Raw genomic sequence first — 18,313 nt, 5'->3', positions numbered from 1 at the left:
ATGACAAATTTAAACATTAGTTCTTAAATATAAGCTCAGGAATTATTAAAGAACTACTCCTATGAGTGTCAAGACTTCTAACCCTAAATGATAAGGATTGAGATAGTCTGAATTTCTTTCCTAAATTCATCCATGCTTCAACGCCAGCAAAACTTCCCATCCTGTGCTCTCCTTGTGTTCTGGGCCAGTTGTTCAAAAGTGTATTAGCCAATACTGGTATTAAGTCATATTTTATATTTAAATTTTTAGCTGCACTCAGCAGCCACTACAATTATCCAAATCTGTGTATAACTGCAGCAGTTTTATTTCATATTTAATCCAGTGATACATTTTTTTTTTTTAGGCTAAGTACAAAATTGAAGACTTAATTGGTTGTTTAAAACGGGTTTCAGATTTAACTATAAGTGAAGTCTTCAGTGTTACACCTGGGATTAAGATAAGTCTATCATCAATAGCTAATCCCAGTTTACACCTAGTCCAAAAATAATTGCGTATGAGTATATTTCATATGACCTCAATATAATGCAGAATTTGGACAACTGTACTGGCTGCTGGATTTGGCTAAAATCCGAAATAGAAAATGACTTCATAGCACACACACGTATGTGTGCAAATGCATGGAGCACTCACAAATCTGCTGTATATACTCTCTTACACTGTAAACTGGGCGTGAAAATACACCGCGAGACTTGTCTCCTATCGCGAGAAATAACAGCTGGGGAATCCCCTAATCTCGCATCGGGCGTTCCTCCGATTAACCGATCACTGTGGAAGTCTTCTTTACAGGATTTATCGTTACGAGGTGTAGAAATGACAAGTTGGTTGATTTTTTTGTAAAATGTTTTCATTTATGGGAAAGCGATAGAGACTATCTTCGATGACAGAGGATTATCTTCACTGACAGTTACTGAGGTAGCGATAAAATCTGCACTGGTGAAAAGAATGCAACACTGACACTCCCGTGACAAATTCATTTCCATCATCAGGAAACAAACAGACCACAAAGCGATGTCACACCTTCCAGTGAGTAGAGTTGACTTCAGAATAAATATTCTCTTCGATTTGTGTCAGTAAAATGACCAGAGCTGTGTATACGTCAAAGACTTTTGTTACTGAACGATGATTTAGTAATTTTTCTGTAGGGCGCCCTCACTTGTTGACGCCATTTGCTCGAAACGAAAGTGAAAGTAAATGCCGGTATATGACTGATTGAAATATTATATGTTTTTAACGAATTTAAGACATCAGATAAGTGGTTTTACGTAAATTGAAGGACCCTGTGCTTGTGTGGGTGGGCGTGTTGGAGATTGTATGTATTTTAATACTACTAAACTGGCTTAAGTTGCTTTGGCACATCACTATAGTTTCACAAGGATTGGTTCCACCTACCCCTGAAGGAAATTTCGGTGAACACTTCGATTGTTAACCTTCACTGCCTGTCCAGTTTCTTCTTCACGATGCTTACAGGGTGCTATGCTGCCAGGCATATCATCCTAAAGGTAAACAGCCATCGGGAATCGTACAATTAATGTAGGCCCCTATAGTGCAAAGTAAAATTTGACGCGGAAAATCAGACCTGCCATTAATTAGTCAGTGGAGACCTGTATGATTTACCGTTAATTCAGAATACTGACTTGGGGACACATAAATGCCATAAATGATAATTGTGTGGCCAACACTTAAGTTTTCCTGAATTTTACAAGGTGAAATCAGGTGAGTTAATCAAGCAAAATTTGTCGCTTGAAAAGTGATAAGTTTGAGCTAAAATGCAGTACATATTAACATTCACTTTAACTGCACCATTATTGTTGGTGTGCTCAGTGAGCATCAACTTTGAACTTTTAATTCTTTTAATTTAATTGATATATGATTCCCACTTTTAAGTTAATTAATTTGAAATGAAGGCCAATACGGGGTACAATTTCTATATGCCCTAACTGTCACCACAATGAAGAGCAACTGAGAGACCATCACCCTATAATGATTGTGACCTCAATGAAGAGCAACTAAGAGACAGTCACCCTACAATAACTGCGATCTCAATGAAGAACAACTGAGAGACAATCACCCTACAATAACTGTGCTGTATTATTTTTCAGGAATTCCCAATGAAGAATTTTGCACTGTGAAACCATCGCATCATTTCTCATATTAATTGTGTCCCTTTTCATGCAATGCCTTAAAGTTGTCCTAGCTATTACAGATATGCTTAATTTCTTTATTTTACTGTGTAAGAATTCTTTGACTTGTATGATGACAGTCAGCTATAATGGGTAGAGGAAATGCAGCGTGCTAGGAATAAACCACCGACATTTGACAAATTACTGACTAACTTTGTATATGTGATGTGTAGACATGCATGTCAAATTAGTGAAATTCAAAAGGTCTTCAGCAGACAAGGTGTTTATTGTCCACTGCTCTTTGTCACCCACACTGCAGTGAGCGCAGGGGAATTTACAAATTCCCTTTGCAAGGCCACGGTTTTGAACTTGCCCCTCAACGTCATGTGCCCTAAAGAATGAATATAGATGCTTCATCTACATCAAATATAGATTCATGTATATTCAGATCTAGTTGTATGGACATTTTCCCTCCAGACATATTCCCCTCCAGACATTCCTCCCCCCCCCCCCCCCCCGATATATTCCCCTCTGGACATTTTCCCCTCCCTACATGTGAATATATCTGATAAAGTCTTCTGTGGTCTGTCCTCCATTATCCATAGTCAGACATTAAAACATTTGAAACTTTTACAAACTGGAAAGTTTTGGCAAACCTGCAGCAGAGTTTTCCATGTATGGCATTCATTTCATTTAAATCAACACTTTGTAAGACAATCAGTTTGTACAGTTTAGGCCTTATATGGGAAAAGGACAGTAGACAAAATAAACAAAAAGCTTATTCATGATAAATTGATTTTTTTATTATTTGGGCAGGAGATTATTGTCTGTGAAGGGTAAACCAACAATGCAAATAAAATGACAGTAGCCAGTGTACTTGGTTTTTTGGGGTTAATCCCTTGAGAGAGAAATGATTAGCCTAAGTGTGAAGATTAATGACTTGACACAGTTTACTCCAAATTCTAGGGAACACAAGTTTATTCATTAAGCTTTCTTGTTACTTTATTATATAATGGGAAGTTCTACTTTAATTATCTACATAATATCTTTACCATATGAAGACAACTACCTGAATTTTGCAAATATATCAAAACAAAAAACTGACAGTTTTGACCCGCTGACAGGCTACAGAGGCCTTAAAATCTTCACTAAATACCTGAATTTTGTGAATACATAAAAACAATTGCTAATTTTGACCCCTTGGGTTATTCATTACAAGACATCTTCCTTAGAATATCATATTTGTAATTTCCACGGATCATATGTATATGTAGATGTATAGGGAAGGGAAAATGTCCAGGAGGGGAAAATGTCCAGAGGGGAAAATGTCCAGGAGGGGAAAATGTCAGGGGGGGGGAATGTCCATGGGGAAAAGTGTCCAGCTGCAGCGATCAGTGCATTTCTTAGAGAATATAATATGTCTGTCACCAGAAACTTTGTAGATGATGTCCAGCACAAAATGCCTTGATCTGCGGCCGATTTGACAAAGCCGTTTGTGACTTAAGTCAAAATTTAAAACCTCTTCACAATGCTCCGTTTTTGGTACTGGGAGTTGAAAATCAAGACACACATCGCATTTTAAATTTTGCCTTAATTAAGTCATAAATGGATTAGTGAAATCGGCCCCAGATGCTTAAAATTTAATTAACAGTCTTTAATACAAAATACATGGAGATATAGGTGAAGATACATATACATTCCAGCATAGGCACATATCCATATTACTCTGAACACACACTAATAACATTGTGAATTTGGTATGTCCACTTATATTGAGAACAGTACCTTCCAAAACATGGCCGCATAAAATTTAACGGGGGCCTCTGTGGCTGAATTAGTTAGAGCGCTAGTGCAGCGTAATGACCCAGGAGCCTATCACCAATGCGGTTGCTGTGAGTTCAAGTCCAGCTTCTGCTGACTTCCTCTCAGACCGTACGTGGGAATGTCTGTCAGCAACCTGCGGATGGTCGTGGGTTTCCCCCGGGCTCTGCCCAGTTTCCTTCCACCATACTGCTGGCAGCCGTCGTATAAGTGAAATATTCTTGAGTACGGCGTAAAACACCAGTCAAATAAGTAAATAAATAAATAAAATATAACATAGTTTTCTGGAAGCAATATGAGGAATTGTTCAGTTTCTACATGTAGTATTCAGTGGATACTCTTCCCGGATGTAGCTTCATTTATGAACAGTTGGTAACAGCGTCCGCCTCAGGAGGGGTAGATCCAGGGTCTATCCTGGGTTAACTCACACCTAAGACTTGCAACTACTGGTTGACCCGTATCAGTATGATGACTCGGGTGGGCGGCTTTCTTGCCTTCAGTAAGACATCTCAGTGAAGCTGCACTAGATAAAAGAGCGATGGAAATCTTTCCTGCAACAAGGAGGCATGTTACCTGCATTCTAACGATTCCTACGTCATCATATGACTGAAAAATTGTTAAGTACGATGTTAAACCCCAAGCACTCACTCACTCCCAGATGTAGCTAATCATTTATGAACTCCGTGTACATGTAATAGTGCTCTATGATTAAACATCATGAACAAAATATGATCCTGTTATTCATGTTATCATGAACAAAATATGATCTGTTATTTATGTTATCATGAACAAAATATGATCCTGTTATTCATGTTATCATGAACAAAATATGATCCTGTTATTTATGTCATCATGAACAAAATATGATCTGTTATTCATGTTATCATGAACAAAATATGATCCTATTATTCATGTTATCATGAACAAAATATGATCCTGTTATTTATGTCATCATGAACAAAATATGATCTGTTATTCATGTTATCAAGAACAAAATATGATCCTGTTATTTATGTTATCATGAACAAAATATGATCCTATTATTCATGTTATCATGAACAAAATATGATCTGTTATTTATTTTATGATGAACAAAATATGATCCTGTTATTCATGTTATCATGGACAAAAAGTGATCCTGCCATTCATGTTATCATGAACAAAATATGATCTTGTTATTCATGCTATCATGAATAAAATATGATCCTGTTATTCATGTTATCATGATCAAAATATGATCCTGCTATTCATGTTATCATGAACAAAAAATGATCCTGCTATTCATGTTATCATGAACAAAATATGATCTTCTTATTCATGTTATCATGAACAAAATATGATTTTGTTATTTATGTTATAATGAACAAAATGTGATCTTGTTATTCATGTTATCATGGACACAATGTGATCCTGCTATTCATGTTATCATGAACAAAATATGATCCTATTATTCATGTTATCATGAACAAAATATGATCCTGTTATCATGAACAAAATATGATCCTGTTATCATGGACAAAATATGGTCTTGTTATTCATGTTATCATGGACAAAATATGATCTTGTTATTTGCGTTATCATCATAGAATGATTTTTTTTTGTCATGGATTTAATATTGGGTAAAAACCAGTTTGTTCAATAATGGTGAAATTTTGTCCTATAATTTCAGAAACTTGAGCTTCAGACTGTTTTGAATGACCAAGAAAAAGAATTAACCAAGATTGTGCACAATACAGCAATGGATGCAGGTGATTGTTTTTGGTGTTTTTTGTTTTTTTTTTTTTTTGTTTTGTTTGGGTGGGGGTCATTAGCCTGCCTGTGTAAGGTACAGGTGTGTCTCATGACATATCACTAATGTCAGTGTCCATGTACAGATGGGGGGCCTCCATGGCTCATTTGTCTAGCACACTAGGGCAGTGTAATGACCCAGGAGCCTCTCACCAATGTGGCTGCTGGGAGTTTTAGTCCAGCTCATGCTGGCTTCCTCTCCAGCTGTACATGAGAAGGTCTGACAGCAACCTGTGGATAGTCATGGGAATCCTCCCGGGCTCTACCCGCATTCCTCCCACCATAATGCTGGCCGTCATCGTATAAGTGAAATATTCTTGAGTACGGCGTAAAACACCAATCAGATAAATAAAATAGATATTAACAGATAAAGCAATGTTTTGCTTCAAGCTAGGGATTGTGAGTCTAAAAAAGTACTGCCATTATTCACCTCAGATTTTGCATGCACGTGTCATGGAAACCACATAATTAAGGTGCCAAAAGATGTGGTATAATGTAACCAATCGACAAGTGTTAAAAGATTGCAAATTTTTCTGGTTTCTAAGGAGTAAACTCCCTTGCTGGGCACGCAATTATGTCATCACCAATGTTTTACACGCCGTTACAGCTAAAAGTGTTGGTTGGAGAGCAATGCGGTTTGCACCATTCGATTTCTCGTGCAAAAATACTTCGGCTTAGCTTATTTGCAATTTGTAATCTCTTACCTCTGAATTCAGTGGACATTTAATTCGGCATTACACACCATATTTCATTACCTGTAAATGTGAACAAAATTACCACAGGTAGTCAGCATAAATTATTATATTAATAGCAGGCATATAGTAGTTGAGACGGGTTTTTGACTGATTGCATGGTACAGGTATGACAAGAAATTCACTTTACAGTCCTGACACACATGGTAATAGTCATTATGGTTATGTTTTTAACGTGGGTTGATCTACACCTGCAAAAGGTACCATTTTATTGCACACGGTGATTTGGTCATCAGATTTACTTTCAGAGTAAACTTGGAGTTATCTCCCTTTAAGCATAAGGTATATATTACAGCGCATACAGCACAACTCAGTCCTCAATTTTCTCACTCGCTGCTACAGATCCTAACACTTAAAATGTGTACTTAACGATGTACCCAAGCATGTCTTGAAATGTTATCTATCGTTGCTTGAAGATGCGTAATTTGTCAAGGGTCAAAGCCTAGCACTTTCTGTGGACTCCCCGTCTTTACTGTCCACGCGTGTATCCTTATACCATTGGTGTTCTTTACGACAGCTGTGTAAAGGCTTAGTTCTCTTGAGTACTGGACATGTGTGTAAAGCAGCCTCAACTGGGAGTTTACCTGGGAAAAAAATTTATTCAGGGTTTCGTTATTGGCGTGCATCATTCGACTTGGATGGGGAAGCGCCATTACAAACTAATCTCCCCACCCCCCACCCCCCAACTCAATCCTGGGTTGATTTGCATCTGGAGACCCAGGTTCAAACCCAGGTCATACCAAAGACTTTAAAAAATGGGATTTGTTTGATTCCTCGCTTGGTGCTCAGCGCTGAGAGGTTAGAGCAAGGAAACAGGACTGGTTGACCTGGTGTCAGTATAATGTGGCTGGGTGAGGTGTCATGTATGGTGTCTACAGCATGATATTTGAGCTGCAGGCAGCATCTAATGACACCTCAAGGACAACAATAAAGTAAACCAATTGTGTGTATATGTATGTATCGATAAAGAGTCACCTGTAAAGTTGAAAAAACATCACTTTTTATTTTTGTGATGTAGGATAAACCGAGATGTCATAGTTCAAAGTAAAGAAAAATGCCCACATGGGAAAAATCGAAAGGGTGACCTTGCTTTCAGTTTTAACCAATCAAGGGTGTGATATTTCTACCACCTGAGATGCCATCTGTTCCTTCTATGTGAGGTCACCCGTTCCTATAGTTCACCATATTACCATGTAGAAGTAGTGGCAAATCAGCTGTTTTTCTTCTGATTACTAAACAGTTTTGATTTTCAATAAGCCATTTTCAGTGATAAAGTGCTGATGAATATGTATGAATATGTTATTCACCGAAGTCTCAACTGAGACCACAGTGCGTGGCCTTCGGCTGTAGTAATAATGAGGACCATATTTCGGCCGACAAAGGAATGTCCCACTTCTGTTACTGAAGGGGGGACTAGGTATGCATGAGGCGACATTGTGCTTCTGGTTTCTCTAAAATGCTGTATCCCATATACATAGCCTCGTAAGAATGCCAGAATGAAAGGTGATCAGTAGAGTGAACAAACACGTAATAAAAAAAAATGCCTTGTCTTTTTAGTCTGTATGGAGCCCTCTTCTGAAATAACTTTTATCTTTTCTTCCAAACTCCAAGCATTCATTCATTCAAGCATTCATAATTGTATGGTATATACGTGTACAGATATACGAAAAATATGTGAAAAACAAACTCTTGTGATTTAACGGACTTGAATTAGGGTTGAATCAAACCAAGGCGACCGGTCTGGATAGCACAATTGGTAGAGCGTCCACTTCGGGAGCAGTAGATCCAGGATCAATCCTGGGTCCAGTCACACCTAAGAGTTTAAAAGAGGATGTTGTAACTTCCTCGCTTGGCGTTCAGCATGAGGGGGATAGTGCACCGACTGGTTGACCCGTATCAGTATAATGGCTCGGGCTGGGCGGCTTACTTGCCTTTGATAAGTCGTCTCAGTGAAGCAGCACTAAATAAAAGAGTGGTGGAAATCCATCCTGCAACAAGGCGGCACATTGCATAAACCTTAAGGATTCCTTCGTTGTCATATGACAAATTGTTGAATACGACGTTAAACCCCAAGCACTCACTCAAACCAAGGCATTGTCATCAAGTGTTAGTACCTGCAAGTTTCACGTACATGTAGTAAGTACCCTTGATCTTGTTTAAATATCAGATGCAGAATGTCGATGTATTGAGGTCTCATCTCTACCTGAGGGTGTAGGCAAAGAAGAGTTGGAGCGGTACTTCAGTAACAAGCAGCGATTTAGTGGAGGGGAAATCCAATGTATCACCATGAACCCAACACAGCTCTCAGCGGTTATCGAGTTCAAAGACCCGAGTGGTAAATATTTACTAAGCTTTACATGCTATTGTACCGCGAAGAACACAGGGCAGTCTTGTCGATAGATTTACTCTACAAGCCTGGAAATAAGCTGTTCTTGACGATGTCCCGCACCTGATTGCAAGGTGACATCCGATTGACGGCCAGCTGTATGACACAGAGCAAAATTGCCATGTAAATAACACTGTATCTTTTTCTAATGAGGTGGATAGCGTGAAAATTTGCCAGTAGTGTCACGCACCAAGTTACATGTGTTAACAGGCTTGCTAGGGCTAATTTACAGTCAAGCTGACTCATTGATGTGTTTTAAGGAAAAAAAAAACATGCTCATAACATCTTTTCGTGACTTTTTTGCTGGAAATGTTCTGACTATTCAACAGTATACCTACAAGCCAAGTATTTGTACTTATCGGTAATGTTGATTTTTGGACGTTTGTATAAATATTTACAACTCAGGGTCGACCCGATTGTAATTTCTGATTGCAAATCACAACTGCCGTACGTGTAGCATGCAGTCCCCTCGTGCCAGGGGTTGCTGATTGATAGCTAAGGCTAGGTTCATGATCCAAGTGATGTAATATCAGCTTAGGCTTACTATCCCTTCTAGCAAGCTGCCCCTGCTTGGTAAATGAATTACACTTATATGCATAAGTTGATTATCAAGCTGAAATTACAACCTACTGTAATTCTTCAACCTTTTAGCATGTTTGCAAAGTGTTTACTCAGTCATATTCTGATGGCATTTTTATGTGTTGACTTGATGAAGTTATAGTATTAATTGGGCAATCCAACCAATCTAGTTTTGTCTCCAAGATCAATTTTTAAAATGTGCATAAATTAAACTGAAATTTGCTCTTTCAAATGTGAAATCTTAGGGTTGAGGAATTAGTACATGTGACTGAACAACTGTTGATTTTTTTGTGCGTGCAAGTTTTGATGCATCATTTGGTTTATAAGCATATATATATGGCAACGACTTGTAATGTAATGCTCTGTAACCCATGGTTGCTGTGGGGTTTGATGATTTTCTTTCTTTTCATTACTTCAATTTCATAGCTGTCAACACGGTGCTAAGAAAAACCTCCTTGCTCATCCGTGGCAAGGTGATCACCGTACAGAAGCACTCTGCAACTGAAGAGTGTGTTGTCAAGGTAACAGGGTTGCCTGATGTTGATAAGGAGCACATCCAGTTGTATTTTGAGAACTCCAAGCATTCTGGAGGTGGAGATATAAAAGACATACAGGTGAAAAAAAATGGCAGCATGCTGATAACATTCCTGCAGAAAGAAGGTAAATGGTTAACTATGATGGATCATGCAATTATACCAAGGTTTAGTAAAAACGAAAAGATTTAAATGAATTTAAAAATATGTTTGTTCATGATAATTATGTGTTTGATTGATCGGGTCCTATCCCAGTACTGTACGCCCATCATGGCCAAACCGTGGGAGTATGGTCCAGCCTCCATACACGGACATTGATCCTGCATGTATAGCTCCATTCTAAATATACTTCATGTATATCATTGAGAATTATCGTAATAGTATTTCCTGTATTTTTTGCACACTTTGTCCTATCTTTACCCAATTTGTTCTATCTTTGCCGACTTTGTCCTATTTTTACACACTTTGTCCTATCTTCACACACTTTGTCATATCTTTACACACTTTGTCCTATCTTTACCCAATTTGTCCTATTTTCACCCAATTTGTCCTATCTTTACACACTTTGTCCTATCTTTACCCAATTTGTCCTATCTGTACACACTTCATCCTATCTTTACCCAATTTGTTCTATCTTTACACACTTTGTCCTATCTTTACCCAATTTGTCCTATCTTTACACACTTTGTCCTATCTTTACTCAATTTGTCCTATTTTTACCCAATTTGTCCTATCTTTACACACTTTGTCCTATCTTTACTTTGTCCTATTTTTACCCAATTTGTCCTATCTTTACACACTTTGTCCTATCTTTACCCAATTTGTCCTATCTGTACACACTTTGTCCTATCTTTACCCAATTTGTCCTATCTTTGCAGACTTTGTCCTATTTTTACACACTTTGTCCTATCTTTACACACTTTGTCCTGCCTTTCCAGGCTTTGTCCTATCTTTACACACTTTGTCCTGTCTTTCCAGGCTTTGTCCTATCTTTACCCAATTTGTCCTATCTTTACACACTTTGTCCTATCTTTACACACTTTGTCCTGTCTTTCCAGACTTTGTCCTATCTTTCCAGGCTTTGTCCTATCTTTCCACACTTTGTCCTATCGTTCCACGCTTTGTCCTATCTTTACCCAATTTGTCCTGTCTTTCCTGTATGTTAATACGCAGCCTGAGAAAGCAAGCATGCCTAGAACAACTGCCTGTCTGTCTGTCAAACATTTAAGAAATTCCGAACAATCTGAATAAATGCATTGTTTGCAATTCTCTAACTAATTGGCAGTAGTAGGAAGGTCTGCAGGCAGCCTGGAGATGGTCGTAGGTTTCGCCTGGGCTCTGCCCGATTTCCTCCCACCATAATGCTGGTTGCCATCTTATAAGTGAAATATTCTTGAGTGCAGTGTAAAACGCCACTGAAAAAAAAATATAAGTAACAAAACTGAACAATGTAATTCTTTAATCAGTTTTCTCATGTTTGCAAAGTGTTTATTCAAGCCAATATTCTAATGGCAATGGTGAGTGTAGACTGACAGAATTATACTTATTGTGAAGCCCTTAAAATTGGCCCTTAAATTTGTTTCAAGATCAAAATAAATAGGTACATAAATTGCACTGAAAGTTGCTCATTCATATGCAAAAAAGTTGAGGAATTGGGGAATAACCCTCAAAAACCTTGACTGATTAGCCTCTCTGGCTGATTTACACAGTCATACACAGAGAATGAATTCTGCTATTGTGGTATAAAAAACAAACAGTAAGTAAAAGAAAAAAAGAACAAAGGGTGACAGGGCTGAATACAGGATTTCGGTTTGTCCTTAAGAAGGACTCTTCTAACAAATTAATTGGGCAAAAATTGGGGAAAAAAAATCAAACAGCCTTTTTTGAAATGAAACGTTCATATTATAATGTTCACAAATGTAGCTTAAAGTGGCTGAGCATCCATTTCCAAGCATACACAAATCTGTGGCCTCCAGACACTCAGCAATTTTGGTCGATTTTACCCACTTACATGGGCAAAAATTTTCCGAAAAATTCCTGGATCCAACACTTGGGCAGTTATAAAGTATATGAATGAAGACTTTCTATGACAATTTTAGTGGCAGGAAATCATTTAAATATGTCTGTAGTTATAAGGGATACCATAGACCCCAAGACCTAGACCCCAAGACCTAGACAGCCTCTTGACAAATCCCTACAGGGCTTGGAATAGTAGCTCCACTATGTCTGCCAGGAAGAGTTACAAAGTTTTATTTGCTCACTTCTGCAATTCCAGGCATAGTTTACATTGTATCCGGGGCGCCGGTTTCGGCATCTGAGAACAGCTACATCAGTGTCATGGTAAATATTAAGGGTAGTCACTGAAAAATCACAGAATGCTCTGACTGTGTGCATATTGATTACCATAAATTAGAAAATTACAAAAAGTTTGCTTCCTGTGTATTAGAATGAATGTCAAGTTAAATGGTAAGGACACTGTCTCTGTCTTGAGAAAGTACCTCATTTTGGAGCATATATATAGAGGACAAATGGTATAATACAAATTGGGAGGGCGGGGGTGGGTAAGGTGATGGGGCCTTGTGTATGAGCTGTTTGCATATAAATTTCCATAAATTACGAAATTGCAGACTTAGCCTCTTGCATCAGTGGAAGGCCAGCATATTCGTTGTACAGTAATTTGTGTATAAACATACATGTCTTACATCTGGTTTAATATTAAGTCAGTCATTTCAGGCTTACCTTGAAGTCCCTAGTGCATATTTAACGCGCAACTTCCCGAGGCCTTTAGCTGAAGAGACCAGACCATCCCTGTTCTATACTGAATTCCACAGTCTACATGTAGCTTTTATCAGCTCAGCCAGTACACCTATAATACATGTATCACCCCTTTCCCCTATATCTTTAGGACTAAGTGAGGAGGAGCACCAAGATTGCTGACTTTAAAGTCTATAGGCTGACTCCACTCAGGATTGAACCACTGGTCTTCTCTAACAAGGCGGACATCCAGTTAATAATAGCTGGATAGAGTAATAGCTGTTGTTATAAAATTTTTTCGAGTATTGATGATATGTGAATCTTTGACCTTTTTTTTTTTTCATTCTTTTAGATGCAGAAGGAGTGTTAGCCAAATCCGACCATGAGATCATGAAAACAAAGATCAAGGTGTCTAGATGGCAGAAACCAGAACAAAGGACGCTGCAAGTGTCAGGATTAGCCCCATCAGTTAATGCAGAAATGTTGGAGCTGTTTTTTGAGAATGAGAAAAAATCAGGGGGAGAAAATGTCACAAAAATTCAGATGATGAAAGAGGGCAGCGCACTGGTGACATTTCAAGAGGAAAAAGGTGAGACCGCAGCATACCTTGATGGAAATGTACATTGTAATTGTGTGTCTACATAGATGTACATGATCCTGGGGGTTGTTCTGTCCACTTTCTCATCATGGTCACCACGATGAGAAAAATCGAAAAATTTAGTTTTGAGCCAATTTTCTGTTGTACTGATATTGCAGACCAGGAAGATTATTCTGAATTGTACATGTAGTATTTATTTATTTATTTGTTTTATTTATTTGAGTACGCCATACTCTAAGAATATTTCACTCATACAATGGCAGCCAGCATTATGGTGGGAGGAAACGGGGCAGAACTCGGGGGGGGGGGGAGGGGGGGAAGGGGACCCACGACGATCCACAGGTTGCTGACAGACCTTCCCACATACAGCCAGAAAGGCAGGTAGGATGAGCTGGACTTGAACTCACAGCAACCACATTTGTGAGGGACTCCTGGGTCATGACGCTGCGCTAGCGTGCTAACCAACTGAGCCACTTAGGCCCCCCTCTACATGTAGTATGTTTGTGTTGTAAAACTGTTATCGCCAGTCGCCCTGTACCTACCACACAACAGAGCAGATAGTAAATGCTTTGTAAAGCCTTTGGTTGAGGGCAATATCTTCACATAAAAAATAATCTCCTAAGACTGAAAGCCTGACTTAATGTACATGTACATTTAGAAAGAGTCCCAGGTACAGTGTGATACCATTATTTGTGTTTCAGTCTGCCTGAGAGTTCTAAAGAGGAATGATTTGGTTTTGGGGGGAGCCCAGCTGTTTCTTTCCCTCTGGGAAGAAGAGGATGAGGAAGGATCCAGGGCAATCATTGTTAGTGGATTTGACCCTAATACTCCAGATGAAATGATCAAGTTATTGTTCGAAAACAAAAGGAAGTCCAGAGGTGGTGAAATTGAAATGTTGAAATTCATTAAAAATGGAACTGCACAGATTACTTTTAAGGATGGGAAAGGTTTGTGCACATTCTTCTTGCTTTTTTTGATATGACATTTTAAAATTTTTTAAAGATATTTTTTAATATTTTTATTTCTTTTTTTGTGCTCTTTTTAATATTTTTATAAGATCACATATGATCTTGTTTTTGGGAGGACTTGTGGTGGAAACAGTGATACATGATACACATATTTTAAGTCGCAAACAAACTAGGCAATGAATAAGCCAAATTGGCATTTCAGACAACTCACGAGTTCACACAGGTTTGGACGAAACAGGGTGGGGGCTCTGGGTGACTAACACAGCTGAAAGACGTGATTTTGCCTTAGTTGCTAATATTTTGAGTGTAGCAAGTACCATACGTTTCTTTAAAATATTTGAAATTGTCAGAACTGTTAAACAAAAATTCACCTCCTTGTTTCTCAATCTATGATAATTTTTTTTTAAGTTGTGTTTCTTCATGCCACAGGTCTCAGAATATTCATTTATATGCGTGCCAGGTAATACTTTCATGTGGCAAGTTGAAAAAAAAAATTGTTAATAGTGCGGATTTATAAAACTCGTATGGTTGTTTAAGAAATTATGAATGAGGGTAGCAGTGAAAGTGAAAGGGAGTGAAACGTGTTAGCTACCAACTAGTGTCGCTGTATAAAAATGTGCATCATCCCATTGGCTGTGTCTATGGTCCAGTGACTGAGGTTGTAACAAATTTTCGAAAGTTGATTGTGTACAAGAAGACTACAGGCTGTTTGGGGTCATCCTGTCAACTGTTTGGGGTCATCCTATCAGCTGTTTGGGGTCATCCTGTCAGCTGTTTGGGGGTCATCCTGTCAGCTGTTTGGGGTCATCCTGTCAGCTGTTTGGAGGTCATCCTGTCGACTGTTTGGGGGTCATCCTGTCAACTGTTAGGGGTCATCCTGTCAACAGTTTGGGGTCATCTTTTCAGCTATGCAGTGCTAGCGGTTTCTGACTGGTTTCAGATGACAGTTAACTCTGAAATGTTTAACAAGCAGTTTCTGACTGGTTAACACCGAAATATTTAAGAAGCAGTTTCTGACTGGATTACGGAAGCTGACAGCATAGAGCAGTGCATACAAACCTGTTGTGAAAATATTTTGGTGGATAAACAACGATGAAACAATGGATGGAAATTAGAATGACCGTTCAGTAGTTAGGTTGTCAATTCAATGTCATCCACACTTTCTTAAACAAGGTTTTAGAACTTGAAGAAAGCTATTATTGTTAATTTTTTAGAATAATTGTACAAATTTACGGAATTAATGAAGTCATTATGGCTTAGCTTTGTGAATGTACCGAACTCAGTTTATAAAGCAGTCAGTGGTAGGAGTACGCACAATAAGATATGTGTTGAGTTCTATACTGGTATTTTATCTTGTGTTGGTTTTAAGTCCCATTCCATGCTGGTGTTTTATCTTGTGTTGGTTTTAAGTCCCATTCAATGCCGGTATTTTATCTTGTGTTGGTTTTAAGTCCCATTCCATCCTGGTATTTTATCTTGTGTTGGTTTTTAGTCCCATTCCATGCTGGTATTTTATCTTGTGTTGGTTTTAAGTCCCTTTCCATACTGGTGTTTTATCTTGTGTTGGTTTTAAGTCCCATTCCATGCTGGTGTTTTATCTTGTGTTGATTTTAAGTCCCATTCCATGTCGGTATTTTACCTTGTGTTGGTTTTAAGTCCCATTCCATGCTGGTGTTTTATCTTGTGTTGGTTTTAAGTCCCATTCCATCCTGGTATTTTATCTTGTGTTGGTTTTTAGTCCCATTCCATGCTGGTATTTCATCTTGTGTTGGTTTTAAGTCCCTTTCCATACTGGTGTTTTATCTTGTGTTGGTTTTAAGTCCCATTCCATGCTGGTGTTTTATCTTGTGTTGATTTTAAGTCCCATTCCATGTCAGTATTTTATCTTGTGTTGGTTTTAAGTCCCATTCCATGCTGGTGTTTTATCTTGTGTTGATTTTAAGTCCCATTCCATGTCGGTATTTTATCTTGTGTTGGTTTTTAGTCCCATTCCATGCTGGTATTTTATCTTGTGTTGGTTTTAAGTCCCATTCCATGCTGGTGTTTTATCTTGTGTTGATTTTAAGTCCCATTCCATGTCGGTATTTTATCTTGTGTTGGTTTTAAGTCCCATTCCATGCTGGTGTTTTATCTTGTGTTGGTTTTAAGTCCCATTCCATACTGGTATTTTATCTGGTGTTGGTTTTAAGTCCCATTCCATGTCGGTATTTTATCTTGTGTTGGTTTTAAGTCCCATTCCATGCTGGTATTTTATCTTGTGTTGGTTTTAAGTCCCATTCCATGCTGGTATTTTATCTTGTGTTGGTTTTAAGTCCCTTTCCATACTGGTATTTTATCTTGTGTTGGTTTTAAGTCCCATTCCATACTGGTATTTTATCTTGTGTTGGTTTTGTCCCATTCCATGGTGGTATTTTATCTTGTGTTGGTTTTAAGTCCCATTCCATCCTGGTGTTTTATCTTGTGTTGATTTTAAGTCCCATTCCATGTCAGTATTTTATCTTGTGTTGGTTTTAAGTCCCATTCCATGCTGGTGTTTTATCTTGTGTTGATTTTAAGTCCCATTCCATGTCGGTATTTTATCTTGTGTTGGTTTTAAGTCCCATTCCATGCTGGTGTTTTATCTTGTGTTGGTTTTTAGTCCCATTCCATGCTGGTATTTTATCTTGTGTTGGTTTTAAGTCCCATTCCATACTGGTATTTTATCTTGTGTTGGTTTTAAGTCCCATTCAATGCCAGTATTTTATCTTGTGTTGGTTTTAAGTCCCATTCCATGTTGGTATTTTATCTTGTGTTGATTTTAAGTCCCATTCCATGTCGGTATTTTATCTTGTGTTGGTTTTAAGTCCCATTCCATACTGGTATTTTATCTTGTGTTGGTTTTAAGTCCCATTCCATGGTGGTATTTTATCTTGTGTTGGTTTTAAGTCCCATTCCATGTTGGTATTTTATCTTGTGTTGATTTTAAGTCCCATTCCATGTCGGTATTTTATCTTGTGTTGGTTTTAAGTCCCATTCCATACTGGTATTTTATCTTGTGTTGGTTTTAAGTCCCATTCCATGGTGGTATTTTATCTTGTGTTGGTTTTAAGTCCCATTCCATGCTGGTATTTTATCTTGTGTTGGTTTTAAGTCCCATTCAATGCCAGTATTTTATCTTGTGTTGGTTTTAAGTCCCATTCCATGTCGGTATTTTATCTTGTGTTGGTTTTAAGTCCCATTCCATGCTGGTATTTTATCTTGTGTTGGTTTTTAGTCCCATTCCATGCTGGTATTTTATCTTATGTTGGTTTTAAGTCCCTTTCCATACTGGTGTTTTATCTTGTGTTGGTTTTAAGTCCCATTCCATGCTGGTATTTTATCTTGTGTTGGTTTTAAGTCCCATTCCATGTCGGTATTTTATCTTGTGTTGGTTTTAAGTCCCATTCCATGCTGGTATTTTATCTTGTGTTGGTTTTTAGTCCCATTCCATGCTGGTATTTTATCTTGTGTTGGTTTTAAGTCCCATTCCATACTGGGCATTTTATCTGGTGTTGGTTTTAAGTCCCATTCCATGTCGGTATTTTATCTTGTGTTGGTTTTAAGTCCCATTCCATGCTGGTATTTTATCTTGTGTTGGTTTTTAGTCCCATTCCATGCTGGTATTTTATCTTGTGTTGGTTTTAAGTCCCATTCCATACTGGTATTTTATCTTGTGTTGGTTTTAAGTCCCATTCCATACTGGTATTTTATCTTGTGTTGGTTTTAAGTCCCATTCCATGCTGGTATTTTATCTTGTGTTGGTTTTAAGTCCCATTCCATCCTGGTGTTTTATCTTGTGTTGGTTTTAAGTCCCATTCCATGTCGGTGTTTTATCTTGTGTTGATTTTAAGTCCCATTCCATGTCGGTATTTTATCTTGTGTTGGTTTTAAGTCCCATTCCATGTCGGTATTTTATCTTGTGTTGGTTTTAAGTCCCATTCAATGCCAGTATTTTATCTTGTGTTGGTTTTAAGTCCCATTCCATGTCGGTATTTT

At 38.1% G+C, this 18,313-nt stretch overlaps 1 protein-coding gene across 1 annotated transcript in view; it reads left to right on the top strand.

Moving 5' to 3' along the window:
* Positions 1–756: 756 nt before the first annotated feature.
* LOC135462862 (uncharacterized) overlaps positions 757–18,313 on the top strand; it is a 32,557-nt gene continuing 15,000 nt past the window's right edge. The window contains exons 1-6 of the mRNA XM_064740151.1: positions 757–1,023; positions 5,611–5,689; positions 8,649–8,816; positions 9,873–10,106; positions 13,086–13,322; positions 14,033–14,278. Of these exons, the coding sequence (XP_064596221.1) occupies positions 1,009–1,023; positions 5,611–5,689; positions 8,649–8,816; positions 9,873–10,106; positions 13,086–13,322; positions 14,033–14,278 (979 nt within the window). The 5' untranslated portion in view covers positions 757–1,008. The remainder of the gene's footprint in view (positions 1,024–5,610; positions 5,690–8,648; positions 8,817–9,872; positions 10,107–13,085; positions 13,323–14,032; positions 14,279–18,313) is intronic.

This window comes from Liolophura sinensis, chromosome 2, assembly GCF_032854445.1.
Source record: "Liolophura sinensis isolate JHLJ2023 chromosome 2, CUHK_Ljap_v2, whole genome shotgun sequence".
NCBI classification, from domain to species: Eukaryota; Metazoa; Mollusca; class Polyplacophora; order Chitonida; family Chitonidae; genus Liolophura; species Liolophura sinensis.
This window is presented reverse-complemented; position numbering and strand designations above follow the sequence as displayed.